We start from the raw sequence: 16,238 nt of genomic DNA, 5'->3' as shown, positions 1-16,238 counted from the left end.
AAATCATGTTTCATTTTTTTCTCTGAACAAAGCTCTGGCCCCAAAGTTAGCTGACTCCCAGTCTCATCCTGGTTTTGCAAGGTTACATGCAACCTTGAACAATTCACTTCATCGCTCTGGAGCCCATTTTTCCTACTTACAACATCAGCGTCATGCTTGCCATGACTTCACAGCACAAGATGTTCTGATGAGATAATTTATGGGAGACATCTGGTTTCCTGAGTATTGTAAAAGCTTATAATGCTGTTAGTATAAAATTATTTTTAAAATCTTCACTTTTTGAAACTTTTAGAATTTCAGTCCCTTAGTGCCTTTTAGTCACTTTTCTAATTATAATTACATTGAAGGGGGGGGAAAATCCAGCCATCTGTGGCACTTGTTCTTCTTCCCTGGAGGTAGTGCTGGAGAAGATAATGATTTATTGGAGATGTTGTCGGTCCCACTGCGAAGGAGAGTGGATGGTGGTTTCTCATTGCGGCTTTAAGGCCCATCTGCTGATGGGTGCGATTCATTAGACAAGATGTGGGTGAATGTGTGCGTGGGAGCTGTAGAGTAAGAGCAGAGAGAAGACTGAGAGGATGTTTGTACTTTGGGGGAGAGAAGCAGGATGTGAGGTCTGTGACACTGCCACAGTCGAGGAAGGCAAACTGAGGAAACCCACTGCTATAGTCCATGTGTAGCTGGCGCATCCCCGTGACTAGATAAGGGCTAAACCATCTTGACTTCATGTGACGCGTGTATGTGGGTCTGGTGTAGAGGACATACCAGTAATCTGTATGCAGAGTTTGGGCATCACCTCTTTTACCTCCTCCTCATGGTGCCCTTTCCTAGCGTTTATCATTCAGTATTGTAGCTGCCTGCCTACTCCGTCTCCCTTACCGTCAGCAGAACCACGCATGAGCATGTGTATCAGAGAAGACAAAACGGCTGACTCTGTTTTCTGGAGGTGGGCACTGCATGCATGTTTCCGACCCTTTTGGTGACATAAAGCCATGGCCCTGTGTGTTCAGTTAGATCCCTGCTGGGGGTGTGTGTGTGTGTGTGTGTGCACGTGCGCACATAGGGTGGCAATGGAAACGTGGTATGGGAGGAGGGCAGAGAAGATGAGAAAGGTGGGAAATCCTTCTTCAGCTTACACATTGCTGGGACCAACACTCATGAATACAGATACTACTGATTCGCCAGATTTCCCTGCACGCTGCTTCGTAAGTGTACGTAACTGTACCACCGCTTTGTGTTTGAACTGCTCTCTACACGTTTTAGTTTGTGCCAAGGTTGCTAGCCTCCACAATAAAACACGCCTCTGATGAGAGAACACTTTGGAGCATTTCTTCTTTTAACTACAACATTGCTTATCTTAGAACAATCTAGATAACGATATAATGTGTTAATGTATTTTCAACAAGCACTTAGAACAGTGTCTGGCACATGGTTAGCATTAGTGTTTACTGTTATTCGTATTCCATCCTGGTCATTTATTCATTCATTCACTCACTGAGTGTGTGATAGCATATATCTAGGCCCTGAGTGATTTACTTTGGAAGCCCAGAGGTGAATCAGACATAGATCCTGCTCTCAGGGAGAGTATATTCCAATAGGGAAAAAAAGACAGGCAAACACATAAATACAATGCAATGAAGAAGATGATATGAGCTCTAAGGAAAGTCTAGATGGAGTTTTGGGGGCTGAGCAGAAGCAGGAGAGGGTTTCTGGAGGGTTGGAGAGGAAAGCAAGGTGGGAGGAGGTGGCATCTGAGTTGCATCTTGGAGGACTGGAAAGGTTGAGACGTTCACAGCAGGAGAAAGTGCTTTCCAGGTGAAGTGAATGGTAAGAACAAAAGCAGGAAAGAGCATATTTAGAAAATGTAACTAGTTTGCTTTGCCAGAATAAAGGCTGTGTGTTTACCAGAACATGTGTTTTTGTCATCTTCTGAGTTCCCTTGCCCCATTTTTTTTTTTAATTTCTTTACCTGTGAATTAAATTTCAGCAGATTGTAATCAGGAAGGGCAGTTACTAAAACGGGCACAAGTGGCTTTGTAATTATAGCTGCTGCTAAATGTGTGATCTGTCTATTCTTGTAATTAAGGTTTTTATATTTATAAGCTGATTGCCTCCTGTTCTAAGACTTCCTTAATAGTATGCAAATAGGGGTCAGGAAGCAATATAAATCTAGAAACATGTTTCCCTTTGCATTTTACAGTAAGTCATCGGCACAGACTGACCCATGGCAGCTTTGTACATCTCGAGAGGCCACAGTCATTCCACTCAAAATAGATTGGGGCTGCCTTATATCCTCGCAACCTTAGCGAGAGTGGAAAAATCACATCTTGGGTTTTACATTAGCTTTCTGTTATGACACACACAATGTCATGACTTCTTTCCTCTTTCCTTGACAGTAATTCCGTCATCTACTTGTGATAAATTACTCTGCCTTTGGCGCTTTACTTTATCCACTTAACAGCTGAATATGCCCCTACGGAATGGTGTGGAAGGAGCTGGGAGGTCCCTGAGTAATGGAGATAAAGCTCTTGGGGAGTCTCTCCACCTTTTTGTGCCTCAGTCAACACATCCATCCGGTGGGGGTGCTACTTTGTGTTTTTTAAACACTTACTCTGCTTAGAGGTATTTTAAAACATCAAGTTCTCAGTTAATAGGGATAGTTTGTTAGAATAAAATTGTCTCACTATGGAGCAGACTAATTCTGTATTTTCTTAGTATATTTTAAGCTTGAAATAATCATCCAACATTGAGAGCTAATATAAATGGAAATCCATAGTGTAAAAAGGCTGCATCAGGCTCAATAGCTTATAAACCCAATTGTGAATAGCTCTAAAGCCCAGAAGAGTCAGTGACAAATGGCATGTGTGCTCAATAAATGTTTCTTGAATGAATGAATGAACTAGTTTTTCTTTAAAGGGACTACTATGTTTAGATTAAACAATGATTATAGCTAAAGGTTATAAAGTGAATATCTATACCTGGAATTTTGCATTTCTTTAAATCTTACTAAAAGTTGTATACTATATTTTAAAATAGTACCTACTCAAATACATATTATACTTACCTGCTTTAATAAAATTCTCTATTTTTATATATAGAGAGAGCATACACACACGCACACACACACACACACACACACACACGTGCTGCTTTCCAAGACATTTAACTATGCCGTAAAAAATCTTGTTTAGATCGTAAATCCAAAGTCAAGAAATTCCTGTTCCCTGGTGACTCCTTATCTGAACTGAGGGTACAGAATTGAGGAAAAAATAGTTGGAATATTAATCTTTAAATCAGAGCCAGTCATGTGCCCATGCTCCCTGCCCACCCAGTGTTGGACCCTCCACGTGCAGCATCCTCAGCATCAGACATATCTCAAACGCAGAAGGAGAACCCCCGGAAAAAGCGTAGGTGCTTTACAAGTGGGATTTCTGATGGCTCTGTTCGAAGTAGATCTTCAAGCTTCCTTTTAATGTTTTCCTACTTTGTTTTTGATGTGTCTCATTTCTGTGCCTCACAAAAACCCAAAAGCAAGAAACTGATCTTTCAAGGTTTGTAAGCTTACTAATTGCGTTTCTAACATACGTGGTTTTGTGCGTTTGCCCTTTCAGCTCTACGTGGCCACAGAGGCCATCCTCATTGCACTGGTTGGGGCTACTCCGTCGTACCACTGGGACCTGGCAGAGCTCCTGCCGAATCAAAGCCACGGCAACCGATCAGGTGGTGATGACCAGGCCCTCAGGGACTGGCTGCTGACAGCCAATGGCAGTGAGATCCACAAGCACGTGCACTTCAACAGCAGCTTCACCTCCATCGCCTCTGAGGTAACACCGGGAGCAGTGAGCAGTGGAACAGAGATCAGGCCATCTGGTCACTAAATGAACATTTCTCCTTGTGCAAGTGGAAGCAGTTGTTCATCTTGTTGATTTAAGTTTCACAACACTTCAAATAACTTTCCAGTAAATTTAAGAGTTAAAGGAGAATATCCTATGAAAACGTTTTCTCCTTTCTACAAATGGGAGAAGCATGAATCTTAGTAGTTAGATGAAATCCAACTAGTTAGATGAAATAAGATATAAACCCCAAAAGAGCAGCATTTTGATTATAGCGTCCTTTTAAAAAGTCACTTGAAACTTTTAAATCTTTTTCTTATATACACAAAAATTAGCAGAATGAAGAGAGAGACATGTAATGACCCATCTGTAACACCCACAGTTCGTGTTGAAGTCTAGTCTTGTGTGTAGACCGCATGGGGCACCTTGACTGTATAACATCAAATACAAATGGTACCGCCAGTGGGTGGGGAGCCTTACTTTCAAGGGGCTTTGCTGACCAAGAAGGTTCTAGTAAGGATAAAACCTTCTGAGCCAGCCAGAGGTGAATAAGCTGAGGATAGAGTGTGGTGCACGGAAATGCGGGGGTCAGAGGGCAGGGCTCATGCGCAATAGAATGCACCTGCACTGGTTGCTGAAATGTTGAAATACCCTGTGCCCTTTGCCTGCCCCCCACAAGCTGTCCATTTGTCCACTGCCTCCCTGGCCCAGCCCTTGGCCCCTGCTATCCAGGGACTATAGGGTTAATGCCTGGTGCAGCAGGGGACCTCCAGGACCCTTTCTAGCTGTCAGTTCTGACTGCCATGCTTGTCAGCTCTCCTAAAATCTGGCTGCTCCCCTGAAGGGACATCACAGTGCCTGCCAGATGCCCTGCCTGCATCTCCAGTCCACCCTCCTCCCTGTTTGTGTGTGTGTGTGTGTGTCTGCACCACGGCATCCGTCAGCCTTACCTGTTGTTGAACATTTTGATTCTCACCCTTTGGGTGGTCATACTAAAAATGGAAGAGATGTGCTGAAGGTCCTTCCTTAGGAGGGTCCCATTTGAAGGAATAATTGCTGGATTAACTCTTCGAGCTACTACCTAAGTGGCGTTTCTATGACAACAATCGAGTCACGTCACCTCTCACTCAAAAACCTCCAGCGATTCTGCCACGGCACACAGAAAACAATAAGACCCTACGGGTTACACTCAGGGCCCTTCACCCTCCACAGCTTGGTCTTGGGTGTACTTTTCCAGCCCCATTCTGCGCTTCTCTATGCCTCCTCTGTTTCCCACACATGCCCTGAGCCCTCAGCCCACACCTGTTCAGGAACGCCCTGACCACTCACCCTCACCTCTACCTGGTGAAATCCTAATGTACCCTCTCCCACGCGCTGTCATCTTCCCTGTGACGTCTTTCCCAGCCCACGCCCCAGCAGAAGTATGTGCACATTTGTTTCCAGTCTAGTAACATTTTGTTTGCACTGTGGTACACACTGAAGTTTGTGGTTCTCCTCCAGCCATTTTTTTTAAGTCCTTTGTGGTCAGAAACCATGTTTTGGTCATCTTTGCATTTCCATGGCTCTAGCAACAACAACTACTAGCACCACAAGTACCACCGCTACTAACCTACTAAAATAACCAGTAGTATTGTGGAATAATGACTATATGCCGGGCATTGAGATACTTTATAGTACTTATCTCATTTAACCCTCAAAAGCATTATCTCCCCCATTTTACAGATGAAGAAATTGACACTTCCTGAGGTCAGGATTAGTTAATAAGAGCTACGGTTTGAACCCAAATTTGTCTTAGAAGCCTGTGCTCTTGATTACTGTACTCTTTAGGAACCTATCCAATCTCTTAGTTATCCATCCCTTAGTTCTTTTTTTTTTTTTAAAGGAAAGATTAGCCCTGAGCTAACATCTGCTGCCAATCCTCTGTTTGCTGAGGAAGATTGGCCCTGAGCTAACATCTCTGCCCATCTTCCTCTGTTTTATATGTGGGACGCCCACCATAGCATGACTTGATAAGTGGTGTGTAGGTCTGTGCCTGGGATCCATACCAGTGAACCCCAGGCCGCCAAAGCAGAGCGCATGAACTTAACTGCTGCGCCACCGGGCCATCCTCTCTCTTAGTTCTTTTTGATAAGTAACAAAAGCCAGAGAACTTAAAAAAATGTTTCTATTTGGAAATAATTTCAAACTGACAGAAATTTCAAGAGTAATACAAAGAATACCCTTGTATCCTTTAGTTTCAGCTGTCATTAGTATTTTATCTCATTGGCATTACTATCTTGCTCTCAATTTTGTTTCTACGCCCTTTGAAATTTACATATACTGATGTTCTTTTATGCCCAAATCCTTCAGTGTGTATTTCCTGAAAATAAGGGCATTCTCTTACATAACCAGAGTACAGTTATCAAGTTCAAGAAATTTAACATTGATACTATAGTTTTATCTAATCTACCATCATACCCAATGTTGTCACTTGACCCAGTGATGATGCAGTCGGTGCCCCTCCTGTACTGAATGCATTTCAGGATCGCATATTACATTTGCTTCTCGTGACTCTGTAGTATTTTTCCCCTTCATCCTTTCTTTTTCTTTTATGACATCGATACTTTTGAAGAATACATAGTCCCTTTTTAAAAAGAAGAATATTCTTCATTTTGGGTCTGTGTGATGATTCCTCATTCAGGTTATGCATCCACAGTCAGAACAGTACGTAAGTAACGTTGTGTCCTTCTCAGGGGATCACATCTAGAGACACAGTATCCTTCTGCTCCTTTTTGGTGATGTTGATTTTGATCCTCCATTTCAGGTATTGCCTGATTTCTTCCCTGTACAGTTAGTATTTTTTTTCATTTCAAAGAGTAAATAATCTATGAAGAATCACTGAAGATTATTCAAATTTACTATTCCTCATCAGAACACCACCGCCTCCAATGTAGCGTCCTTTGATGATTCGTTTGTAAACCAAGCTAAAACTATGATGGTTGCAAAATGATGATTTCTTTTTTTTTGAGGAAGATTAGCCCTCAGCTAACATCTGCTGCCAATCTCCTCTTTTTGCTGAGGGAGACTGGCCCTGAGCTAGCATCCATGCCCATTTTCCTCTACTTTATGTTTTGGATGCCTGCCACAGCATGGCTTGGCAAGTGGTGTGTAGGTCGGCATCCAGCATCTGCACCGACAAACCCTGGGCCACTGAAGCAGAACCTGCAAACTTAACTACTGTGCCACCAGGCTGGCCCCAATGATTTCTTAACTTTAGCACTTCCTCCATTTTGCCAGTTAGCTTTCTGCTTTCCTTTTTTTTTTCCTTTTGAGGGTAATTGACATATAACATTGTATTAGTTTCAGGTGTAAAACATAATGATTTGATTTTTATGTACATTGAGAAATGATAAGCACAATAAGTCTGGTTAACATCCGACACCATATGTAGTGACAAAATTTTTTTTCTTGTGTAAGAACTTTTAAGCTCTACTCTCTTAGCAACTTTCAAATATGCAATACAGTATTGCTAACTATAGTCCCCATGCTGTGCGTTGCATCCCAAGGACTTAATTTATCTTATAACTGAAAGTTGGTGCCTTTTGACCTCCTTCACCCGTTTCACCTACCCCTCTCCCCGCAAGCCTCTGGCAACTACAATGTCTGTTCTCTGCATCTATGAGCTGGGTTTTTTGCTGTTGGTGTTTCTTTTAGATTCCATGGCATTCTGCTTTCTGCTGTAAGCAAGACCCCTTTCTGTCTGTCTGTCTGCCTGCCTGCCATCCGTTTACCTACCTACCTATGTATCTATCATTAGTAAATACTCATGGATTCCTATTCTTCTCAGTTATTTATAATTTGTTACAGCCTTTAATTATTTTGGTGCTCAAATTATCCCCAATTTACCAGTGGGAACCTCTTCAAGCTGGCTCTTGTGTCCTTTTGTGTTTTAATTAAAGTTTTTATTTTGAAATAATTGTAGATTTACTTGCAAGAAATAATATAGAGAAATTCCATGAACCCTTTACCCAGTTTCTCCCAATGGTAGCATCTTGCAAAAATACGATGTGATATCACAGCCGTGATAATGACTGATATGGCTAAGACACAGAACATTTCCGTCACCACAAGAATCCCTCATGTTGCCTTTTGATAGCCGCATCCGCTTCCCTCTGTCCTCAGCCCTGGCCAGAAGCCCTGGAAACACTTATCTGTTTTCCTATACTTTGATTTTTGTCATTTTAAGAATGTTATAAAAATGGGATCATATTTATGTAACATTTTGGGATTGGCTTTTTTCACTCAGCCAGAGTTCTCAGCAGATTCATCTAGGTTTAGTTATGTTACCTTAGTTATACAGTAAGTCCTGGAATTGGGTCGATCGATTCCTCTCACTTTATTCTTTGTCAAAATTGTTTTAACTATTTTATTTTTTTTTTTAAAGATTTTATCTTTCCTATTTTCTCCCCAAAGCCCCCCAGTACACGGTTGTATATATTTTAGTTGTGGATCCTCCCAGTTGTGGCATGTGGGACGCTGCCTCAGCATGGCCCGATGAGCAGTGCCATGTCTGCACACAGGATTTGAACCGGCGAAGCCCTGGGCCACCGAAGCAGAGTGCGTGAACTTAACCACTCAGCCATGGGGCCTGCCCCTGTTTTAGCTATTTTAGTTTCTTTGGCTTTCCATATAAATTTTATGATAGTTTTTTCTATATCAGCAAAAAATATTTTTGGGATTTTGATAGGAGTTGCGTTAAACCTGTATATCGTTTTGAGGAGAAGTGACATCTTTACTCTGTTGCATCTTCCAACATAAACACTATGTGTTATTTAGAGATTCTTTGATTTCATCGTTTTGTAGTCTTTAGCATGTAAGTTATGTACATGTTTTGTTAGATTTACACCTGAATATTTCATTTTATTGACTGATTATAAATGGTATTGTATTTAAAATTTTAGTATCCACATGTTCATTGCTACTAGGTAGAAATAGAGTTGATTTTTACATTTTAATCTTGTAGCCTGTGACCTTGCTGAACTCACTTATTAATTCTAGGGATTTTTTGAAGATTCTTTGGGATTTTCTAGATAATCATGTTGAAAATAGGGATGGTGTTATTTCTCCCTTTCCAAACTATGTGCCTTTTATTTTGTTTTGTTGCTGTGTTTTCCAGCTAGAACTTCCAGCACTGTGCTGAGTAGATGGTGAGAACTGACATCCATGCCTCATTTCTAGTCTGAGGGGGAAAACTTCAGTCTTCATCATTAAGTATACTGTTAGCTGTAGGTTTTTTTTCTTTAAAGATTGACACCTGCACTAACATCTGTTGCCAGTCTTTTTTTTTTTTCTCCTTCTTCTCCCCAAAGGCCCCAGTACATAGTTGTATATTCTAGTTGTGAGTGCCTCTGGTTGTGCTGTGTGGGACACTGCCTCAGCATGGCCTGATGAGCGGTGCCATGTCCATGCCCAGGATCTGAACGGCAAAATCCTGGGCCACCAAAGTGGAGTGCACGAACTTAACCACTCGGCCGTGGGGCTGGCCCCCAGCTGTAGCTTTTTATAGATGTTGTTTATTAAGTTGAGGAAGTCCACCCATTCCAGTTTTTTTTTTTTTTTTGAGTTTTTAATCATGTTTGTGATTGAATTTTGTCAAATACATCAGTTCGCAATTTTCTACATCAATTGCAATGATCATTTGATTTTTCTTCTTTGCCTTCTAGTATGCTGGATTACACTGATTAGTTTTAAACTGTTGAACCAACCTTGCCTTTCTGGATGGCATATAATTCTTGTTATATATTGCTGAATTCTATTTGCTAATATTGTTTTAAGGATTTTTGCTTCTGTACTCATGAGAGATATTGGTCTGTAGTTTTCTTTTTTTTGTACTCTGTCTGGTCTTGGTATTAGGGTAATACTAGCCTTATAAAGCTTTTAATTTTATAAAAATTAGAGGTGTTCCCTTCTTCTGTGTTTTCTGGAAGTGATTGTGTAGAACTGATGTTAGTTCTTTAAACATTTGGTAGAATTCTCCAGTGAAATCATCTGGGCCTGTAGATTTCTTTTTTGGGAGTTTTAAAATTATGTATTCAATTTCCTTAAAAATTATAGGGCTATTTAAATGATCTATTTTGTTTTGTGAGTTGTGGCAGTTTGTGCTTTCCAAAAAATTGTTCCATTTCCTCTAAGTTGTCGAGTTTATGTGTGTGGAATTGTTCATTTTATCTTATTATCCTTTTGATGTCTGCGGTGTCTGAAATAATAGTCCCTTTTTTATTACCTGATATTGGCAATTTGTGTCTTCTCTTGTTTAATTGCTTGTCAGTCATGATAGAGGCTTGTCAATCGTATTGATCTTTTTAAAGAATCAGCATTTTGTTTCATTGATTTTTTTCTCTACTGTTTTTCTATTTTCAATTTTATTGATTTTTGCTCTTATCTTTATTATTTCCTTCCTTCTGCTTCCTGTTGGATTTCTTTTTCTTTTTTAGGTTCTAGAGGTGGTAGCTTAGATTATTGATAAGTCTTCCTCTTTGCAAATAATAAGCCTTTACTGCTGTACATTTTCCTCTCAGGACTGCTTTAGCTGTGTTCCACAAATTTTCATTTTTATTTAGCTCAACGTGTTTTTTTTTTCTCCTTGAGACTCCCTCTTTGACCCAATGATTATTTAGAAGTGTGTTGTTTAGTTTCCGAGTGTTTGGAGATTGTCTTGTTGCCTTTCTGTTTTTGATTTCTAGTTTGAGTCCATTGTGGTCAGAGGACACTGTGTGATTTCAATTCTTTTAAATTTGTTGAGGATTCTTTTATGGCCCAGGATGTGGTCTCTCTTGGTATATGTTCCACTGGCACTTGAACCAAATGTATATTCTGCTGCCATTGGATGGAGTGTTCTATAAATATCGTTTAGGTCCTGTTGATTCATGGTATTGTTGAGTTTTTGTGTATCCTTGCTGATTTTCTGTCTAGTTGTTCTATAGATTGTTGAGAGGAATGTTTATGCCTTCAATTATAGTTGTAGATTTGTTGATTTCTTCTTTCTCTACTATCAGTTTTTCCTTCATATATTTTATAGCTCTCTTGTTTGGTGTATACATATTTATGATTGCTCTGTCTTCCTAGTGGATTGACCTTTTTATCATTTTGTAATGTGCCTCTCTGTCTCTGATAATTTTCTTTGTTCTGATACGTCCTTTATTTGATATTAATATAGCTACTCCTGCTTTCTTCGATTAGTATTAGCATGCTATGCATTTTTTTCCTCCTTTTACTTTCAACTTGCCTATATCATTGCATGTTAAGTCAGTTTCTTGTAGACAGCATATAATTAGGTCAAGTTTTGTAATCCACACTGTTGATATCTGTATTTGTGTGTTTAGATAATTTACATTTAATGCAATTATTTATATGTTAGGGCTTCCCTCTTTGATTTTATTTTGTTGTTGTTGTTCTCTCTATTTTTTGTTTTTCTCTTTTTTTCCCCTGCCTTCCTGTAGGTTACTTGAACATTTTTTAGAATTCAGTTTTTACTTATGGTGTTTTTGAAGTGTATCTCTTTGTATAGGTTTTTTAGTGATTGCTCTTGTGTATATAACTTATCACAGCCTACTGATGTTGTCAAATCACCAGTCGAGTGACATACAGAAACTCTGCCTCGCTTTACATCCCTTTGTCCTCCTCTATTTATAATATAATTGTCTTAAATATTTTTCTACATGTTTTTAGAACCACATTTCACAGGGCTATAATTTTTGCTTCAACCCTCAAACATAATTTAGAAAACTCAAAGATGGGAAGGAAAGTCTGTTGTATTTACTCAATTTTTTTCTTGCAGTGTTCTTCCTTCCCTCCTGGTTTTCCAAGATCCCTTCTTTGATGTTTTCTTTCTTTTTAGAGAACTTTGATTAGCCATTGTTTTAGGGTAGTTCTGATGGCGAGAGGATTCTCCTAGTTTTCCTTCATCTGATCGTATCCTGATTTCCTCTTCATCCTTTGTTTTCACTGGCTGTAAAATTCTTGGTTAACAGTTCTTTTCCTTCAGCATTTGAAAACTCCTGTGCCACTTCCTTCTGTCCTCCATGGTTTCTCATGAAAAATATGGTGTTATTTGAATTTTTTTTTCTTTCCTATAGGGAAGGCATCATTTCTCTTTTGCTACTTTCAAGATTTAAAAAATTTTTTCAGTTTTTAGAAGTTAGGCTATTAGGTTTCCTGGTGTGGATTTCTTCCGGTTTATCCTGTTTGGGATTTACTGAGCTTCTTGGATCTGTAGGTTTATGTCTCTTGACAAATTGGGAAATTTTCATCTATTATTTATTTAGGTACTTTTGTTTTTAGCCCGCCCTTCTTTCTCCTGTCCTTCCAGAACTCCAGTGACAGGAGTATTGGTTTTTTTGCTGTAGCCCTCCAGATCCCTGAGGCTTCGTTCATTTTTTCCCATCTGTTTTATCTTTGTTATAGGATTGGGTATTTCCTGTTGTTCTATTTTAAAGTTTACTGATTCTCTGCTCTGTCCCCTCCATTCTGCTGTTGAACCCATTCATTATATTTTTCAGTTCTAAAATTTCCATTCTGTCCTTTTTTGTATATTCTCTTTCTTTGCTGAGACTTTCTGAGTTTTTCTATTTTGTCATCTGTTTCAAGCGTGTTTGTAAGTGCTCACTGAAGCATGGTTATGACGGCAGCCTCAAAATCTTTGTCAGATATTTCTAACATCTTGGTGATTGTCTGTTTTCCTTCTCCTTTGAGATTTTCCTGAATTTTGGTATGACAGATTATTTTTGTTTGAAACCTGAAGTTTGAGGGATTATGTTAAGCGATTCTAGGTCTTATTTAAAGCTTCTGTCTAGCTGGCTTTCTGTGACACTGCTCTGGCACAGGAATTGGGGAGGGGTGCCTCGTTACTACCAGTTGGTGGTGGAAATCCAGTCTCCCCACATGGTCTCCACTGACACTGGTAGAAGTGGTGGTGTTTGTGTATGTGGCATTCTCCATCGCTGTTTGGCAAGAGCAAAAGTGCTGGCTTCCTACTTGTCTTTTTCTGATACCACCCAAGTAGGGTGGGGTGGGGTGACTCTTTACTGTCTGGCCAGGGGAGAAGCCTAAGTTCCCCACTTAGCCTTTGCTGGTGTGAGTGGGGTTGGAGCCACAGTTATTTTTGAGGAAACAATGGGCTGGAATAAAGAAATTATCATCTAAAAGTTTTCAGTCTTGCTGGTCTGCTCCTCTCTTGGGCTTTTGGCTAGAGGGAACAGGATTTGTTGGGGCTTTTTTTGTCACTCCTCTTAGGATTTCTGAGCTGCTGGCTTCTCCAGCACCCAGTCCTGGGGTATGTGAGGTGAAGAGAAACCCAGGAAACTCACCTCGTGTCATTCCTTTGGTGCCAGGGTCCCTAGCTGGTCTTCTCTCAACCTTTCAGAGTTTTCTTATGTTTGTTTAATATATATTGTCCAGGGTTTTTAGAAAGTCGTAGTAAGAGAAATAGGGAGAAGTACGCTACTCCATCTTCCTGGAGCTGAAAGTCCTCCTGTGTCCTTTTGACGTGCCCATCTTTTTTTTTTGAACACTTCAGAAATTTTTGGCATAACAAGATATTCCAGGTTCATCTTGCACCTCCCTGCCCCAACCATGGTATTGGCCATATCTCCAGAAAGCTCTGGTTCTGTTTATTGCCCTCTATAGTGAGAGCTGTAGGTCTGCTCTCCACCACACCTGTGACCACATTATCGTGAAAGTGAGTCTCAGACCAAATTCTACCACATATGTGAACCCTTATTAATGAGATTCTTAGTATCAAAGAAGCACAAAATAAACTATCTTTCAGGTTTATGAAGTCTTCACTCTGGTTTTTTCAGTGTCCTAAACACTGCGTGCATGACAGGTCACTGTGGACAAATTCTAGTTTTCCGTAGCCAGGGTACTGACACTCCCCTCTCCACTAGCATCAAGTAGACAGAATCTTCCAGACTTCATATTAGCTCAGGACCAAGGAGAGGTTTTAGCCTAGGGCATCACCCTTGTAGACAAAGAGTACAGACCATACTGGATTATCTCAGAAATTAATGGAGGGATAGTGAGTGTCTCTAAAATATATTGAATTAATCCATATATCTTGAATGCCTTTAATTTCAGGAGTAGCTCATTTTTTATATTCCTCATTGCTGGTCAACAGGCCACTAATTTAATCAAGAATAAGCAAAGCACCCATTGTTGGTAGAGACAATGATTACAGAAGCCCTTGTAGTAGCTCCCTCTGGAGAATGTGCTTTCTGAAGAGAAGGCCAGCTGACCATCACTGGACAATGCAACCTTGATTAGAATGCTCCTGGTACCAGGGTGAAAGCTTGCCCTAAGTGACATTTATGCAGAATATCCCATTGTAGGTGCTTAATACTTTAAAGTAGATAATATACCAATACTATGCTTCAGCCCAGCAGACACACAACAAATTTCAATGGAATTGAATTAGATTAATACTAATGAAATCTATAATTAGGAGCCCTTTTAGATGTCGCCAGAAAGACACCATTATTAGCCAATGTTCATTGAGTAATTACTACTTGGCTGATGTAGGGAAGGCCTTGATACAAGGAAGGAGAGTGCTGTTAGACCCTACGCTCCAAGACAGCAGGACTGGGTGCCCTGGTCAACAGTGCATCTGCTGTGCTGGCACCCAGGAGGTTCACCATGAATGGTGCTTGACTGGAGGCTGAATACAGAGGGAAGGGAGCCCGGAGCCCTACTGCTCCCAAGATAAGGAGTTGGTAGATGCAGGAGACATGGAGTTAAATAGCTTTCCCGGCAAGCGCTGGAGATCTTTAAAGCAGCTCTGAGAAGAGGATAAAGGGCTAAGACGGCGCCCCCCACCCCATTCCTGCCTGTGAGAGTAGCCCCGTCTTCTTCTTCTTCTTACCACTGGGCTGTGTCGGTGAGTCACTGTCTCTCTGCCATCTGTCTTTGTCTGATTGTAACTGTGTGTGTCTCCCTCCCTCCCTCCCTCTCTGCCTCTCTCTCTCTTGCATCCTTCCTTCTCTCTTTTCTCTCTCTCTCTTTCTCTCTGTCATTTTGTCTGTCTGTGTCTGTTCCTCTCTATCACCACCTCTCTCCATCTCAGTCTCTGTATTTACCTCCCGTTTCTTTCTCCCTGCCTTTCTCTGTCTGTCTCACTGACTTTCTTTCTCTTTCTCTGATGTTTCTGTCTCTCTATCTCTGTATGTATCTCTGTGTGTCTTTTCTCTGTCTTCTGCTCTCTCTTCCCCACCCTTTCTCCCTCTTCTGTGTTACTCATCTCTCCTCATTCTCATTCCCACCCATGCACTGAGATACACATACTTGGATATGTATGCTGTTATCTATGTTGAATATACATATGTCATTATAGATTTATAAATATTTGGTACTTTTCTCCCATAGTATAGAGGCACGCAATATATTTCTATCTCATCAGAAGGTCAAACAATTATCTACCTCAGAGGTGTATCTCAGCACAAATGTTTCCTGCGCAGATAGTGATCTTCAGTCTCCAGTGGTACTGCAAGATGTGTCCAGAACCATGGGTGGGGGTGGGGCTGCCCAGCTGCACAGCTGGGTGATATCAATGCACTGCTGTTCCATGAGTTCTCCAGGGGATGCTCCCTGGAGACTAGGGGGTCACAGTTTGGGCTGAATTATCTTTGGGGCATCCCAGATGCTAAGCTGCCTGCTTCCAGCCTGAGTGGGTTCGTGATGGTTTGCAAGGGTACCTGTGGCCTGCCCACTCTGTTGACGGAGGAGGACGGGTGGCATCTCTGGCTGCACAGTGGCAGAAGTCCACAGTCCCCGCAGGTTGCTCAGCTGCAATGAAACTGCTCCGTAATTTACAAAGACTTTGTGGATGAGAAGATGTTTTACCAGCTTTAGTAGGTAGAGGAGAGGGAAGAGGCAGATAACCGTGACTACCTTTTGACGCACTCTTGCATCAAAGAATGAGGGCCTCTTTCCCAGACACCTTCCTTATGCTGCTTATTCAGTCCTGCCAACAGCCCTACCCTATAGATTAAACAACTGACATGCAGAGATTTTAAGGAATTTTCTGCAAATCACATACTAATACTGGGATTCAGTGAACCCATGTTCCTTCTGCTTTACCAGTGATTTTCAAACCTTTTTTCCCCCTTCGATTTAAGTGGTATCTTAGTGGCATTTCAGTATTTGGAAGAGCTGGATGCTTTGCTGCTGTCGTTGAAGAGGAGCTGGGTCCAGGGCCCCAACACCTCTGCCGCTGCCAGCCATCCTTGGTAGCCCAGAAGCACTTTCACAGAGAACAGGGGAACAGCTTGGCTCTGCCTGGGAAGAGCCAATGGAAGTGTGGGTTGGGAGATTGGCGAGAATGAAGGTTAGCAAAGTGACCAGGGGGTGATAGCACATGGTGCACACACACTGCGT

General features: G+C 41.1%; 1 protein-coding gene across 7 annotated transcripts in view; it reads left to right on the top strand.

The window, feature by feature from the left end:
- SLC22A15 (solute carrier family 22 member 15) overlaps positions 1-16,238 on the top strand; it is a 110,985-nt gene that overhangs the window by 10,355 nt on the left and 84,392 nt on the right. For all 7 annotated transcript variants that reach the window (XR_002808124.2, XR_011438742.1, XR_011438741.1 and 4 more), the window contains exon 2: positions 3,612-3,824. Coding sequence is in view for 1 of the 7 variants with exons in the window: in XM_023641352.2 (XP_023497120.1) it covers positions 3,612-3,824 (213 nt within the window). In the remaining 6 variants the exon portion in view is untranslated. The remainder of the gene's footprint in view (positions 1-3,611; positions 3,825-16,238) is intronic.

This window comes from Equus caballus, chromosome 5 (assembly GCF_041296265.1).
Source record: "Equus caballus isolate H_3958 breed thoroughbred chromosome 5, TB-T2T, whole genome shotgun sequence".
NCBI classification, from domain to species: Eukaryota; Metazoa; Chordata; class Mammalia; order Perissodactyla; family Equidae; genus Equus; species Equus caballus.
This window is presented reverse-complemented; position numbering and strand designations above follow the sequence as displayed.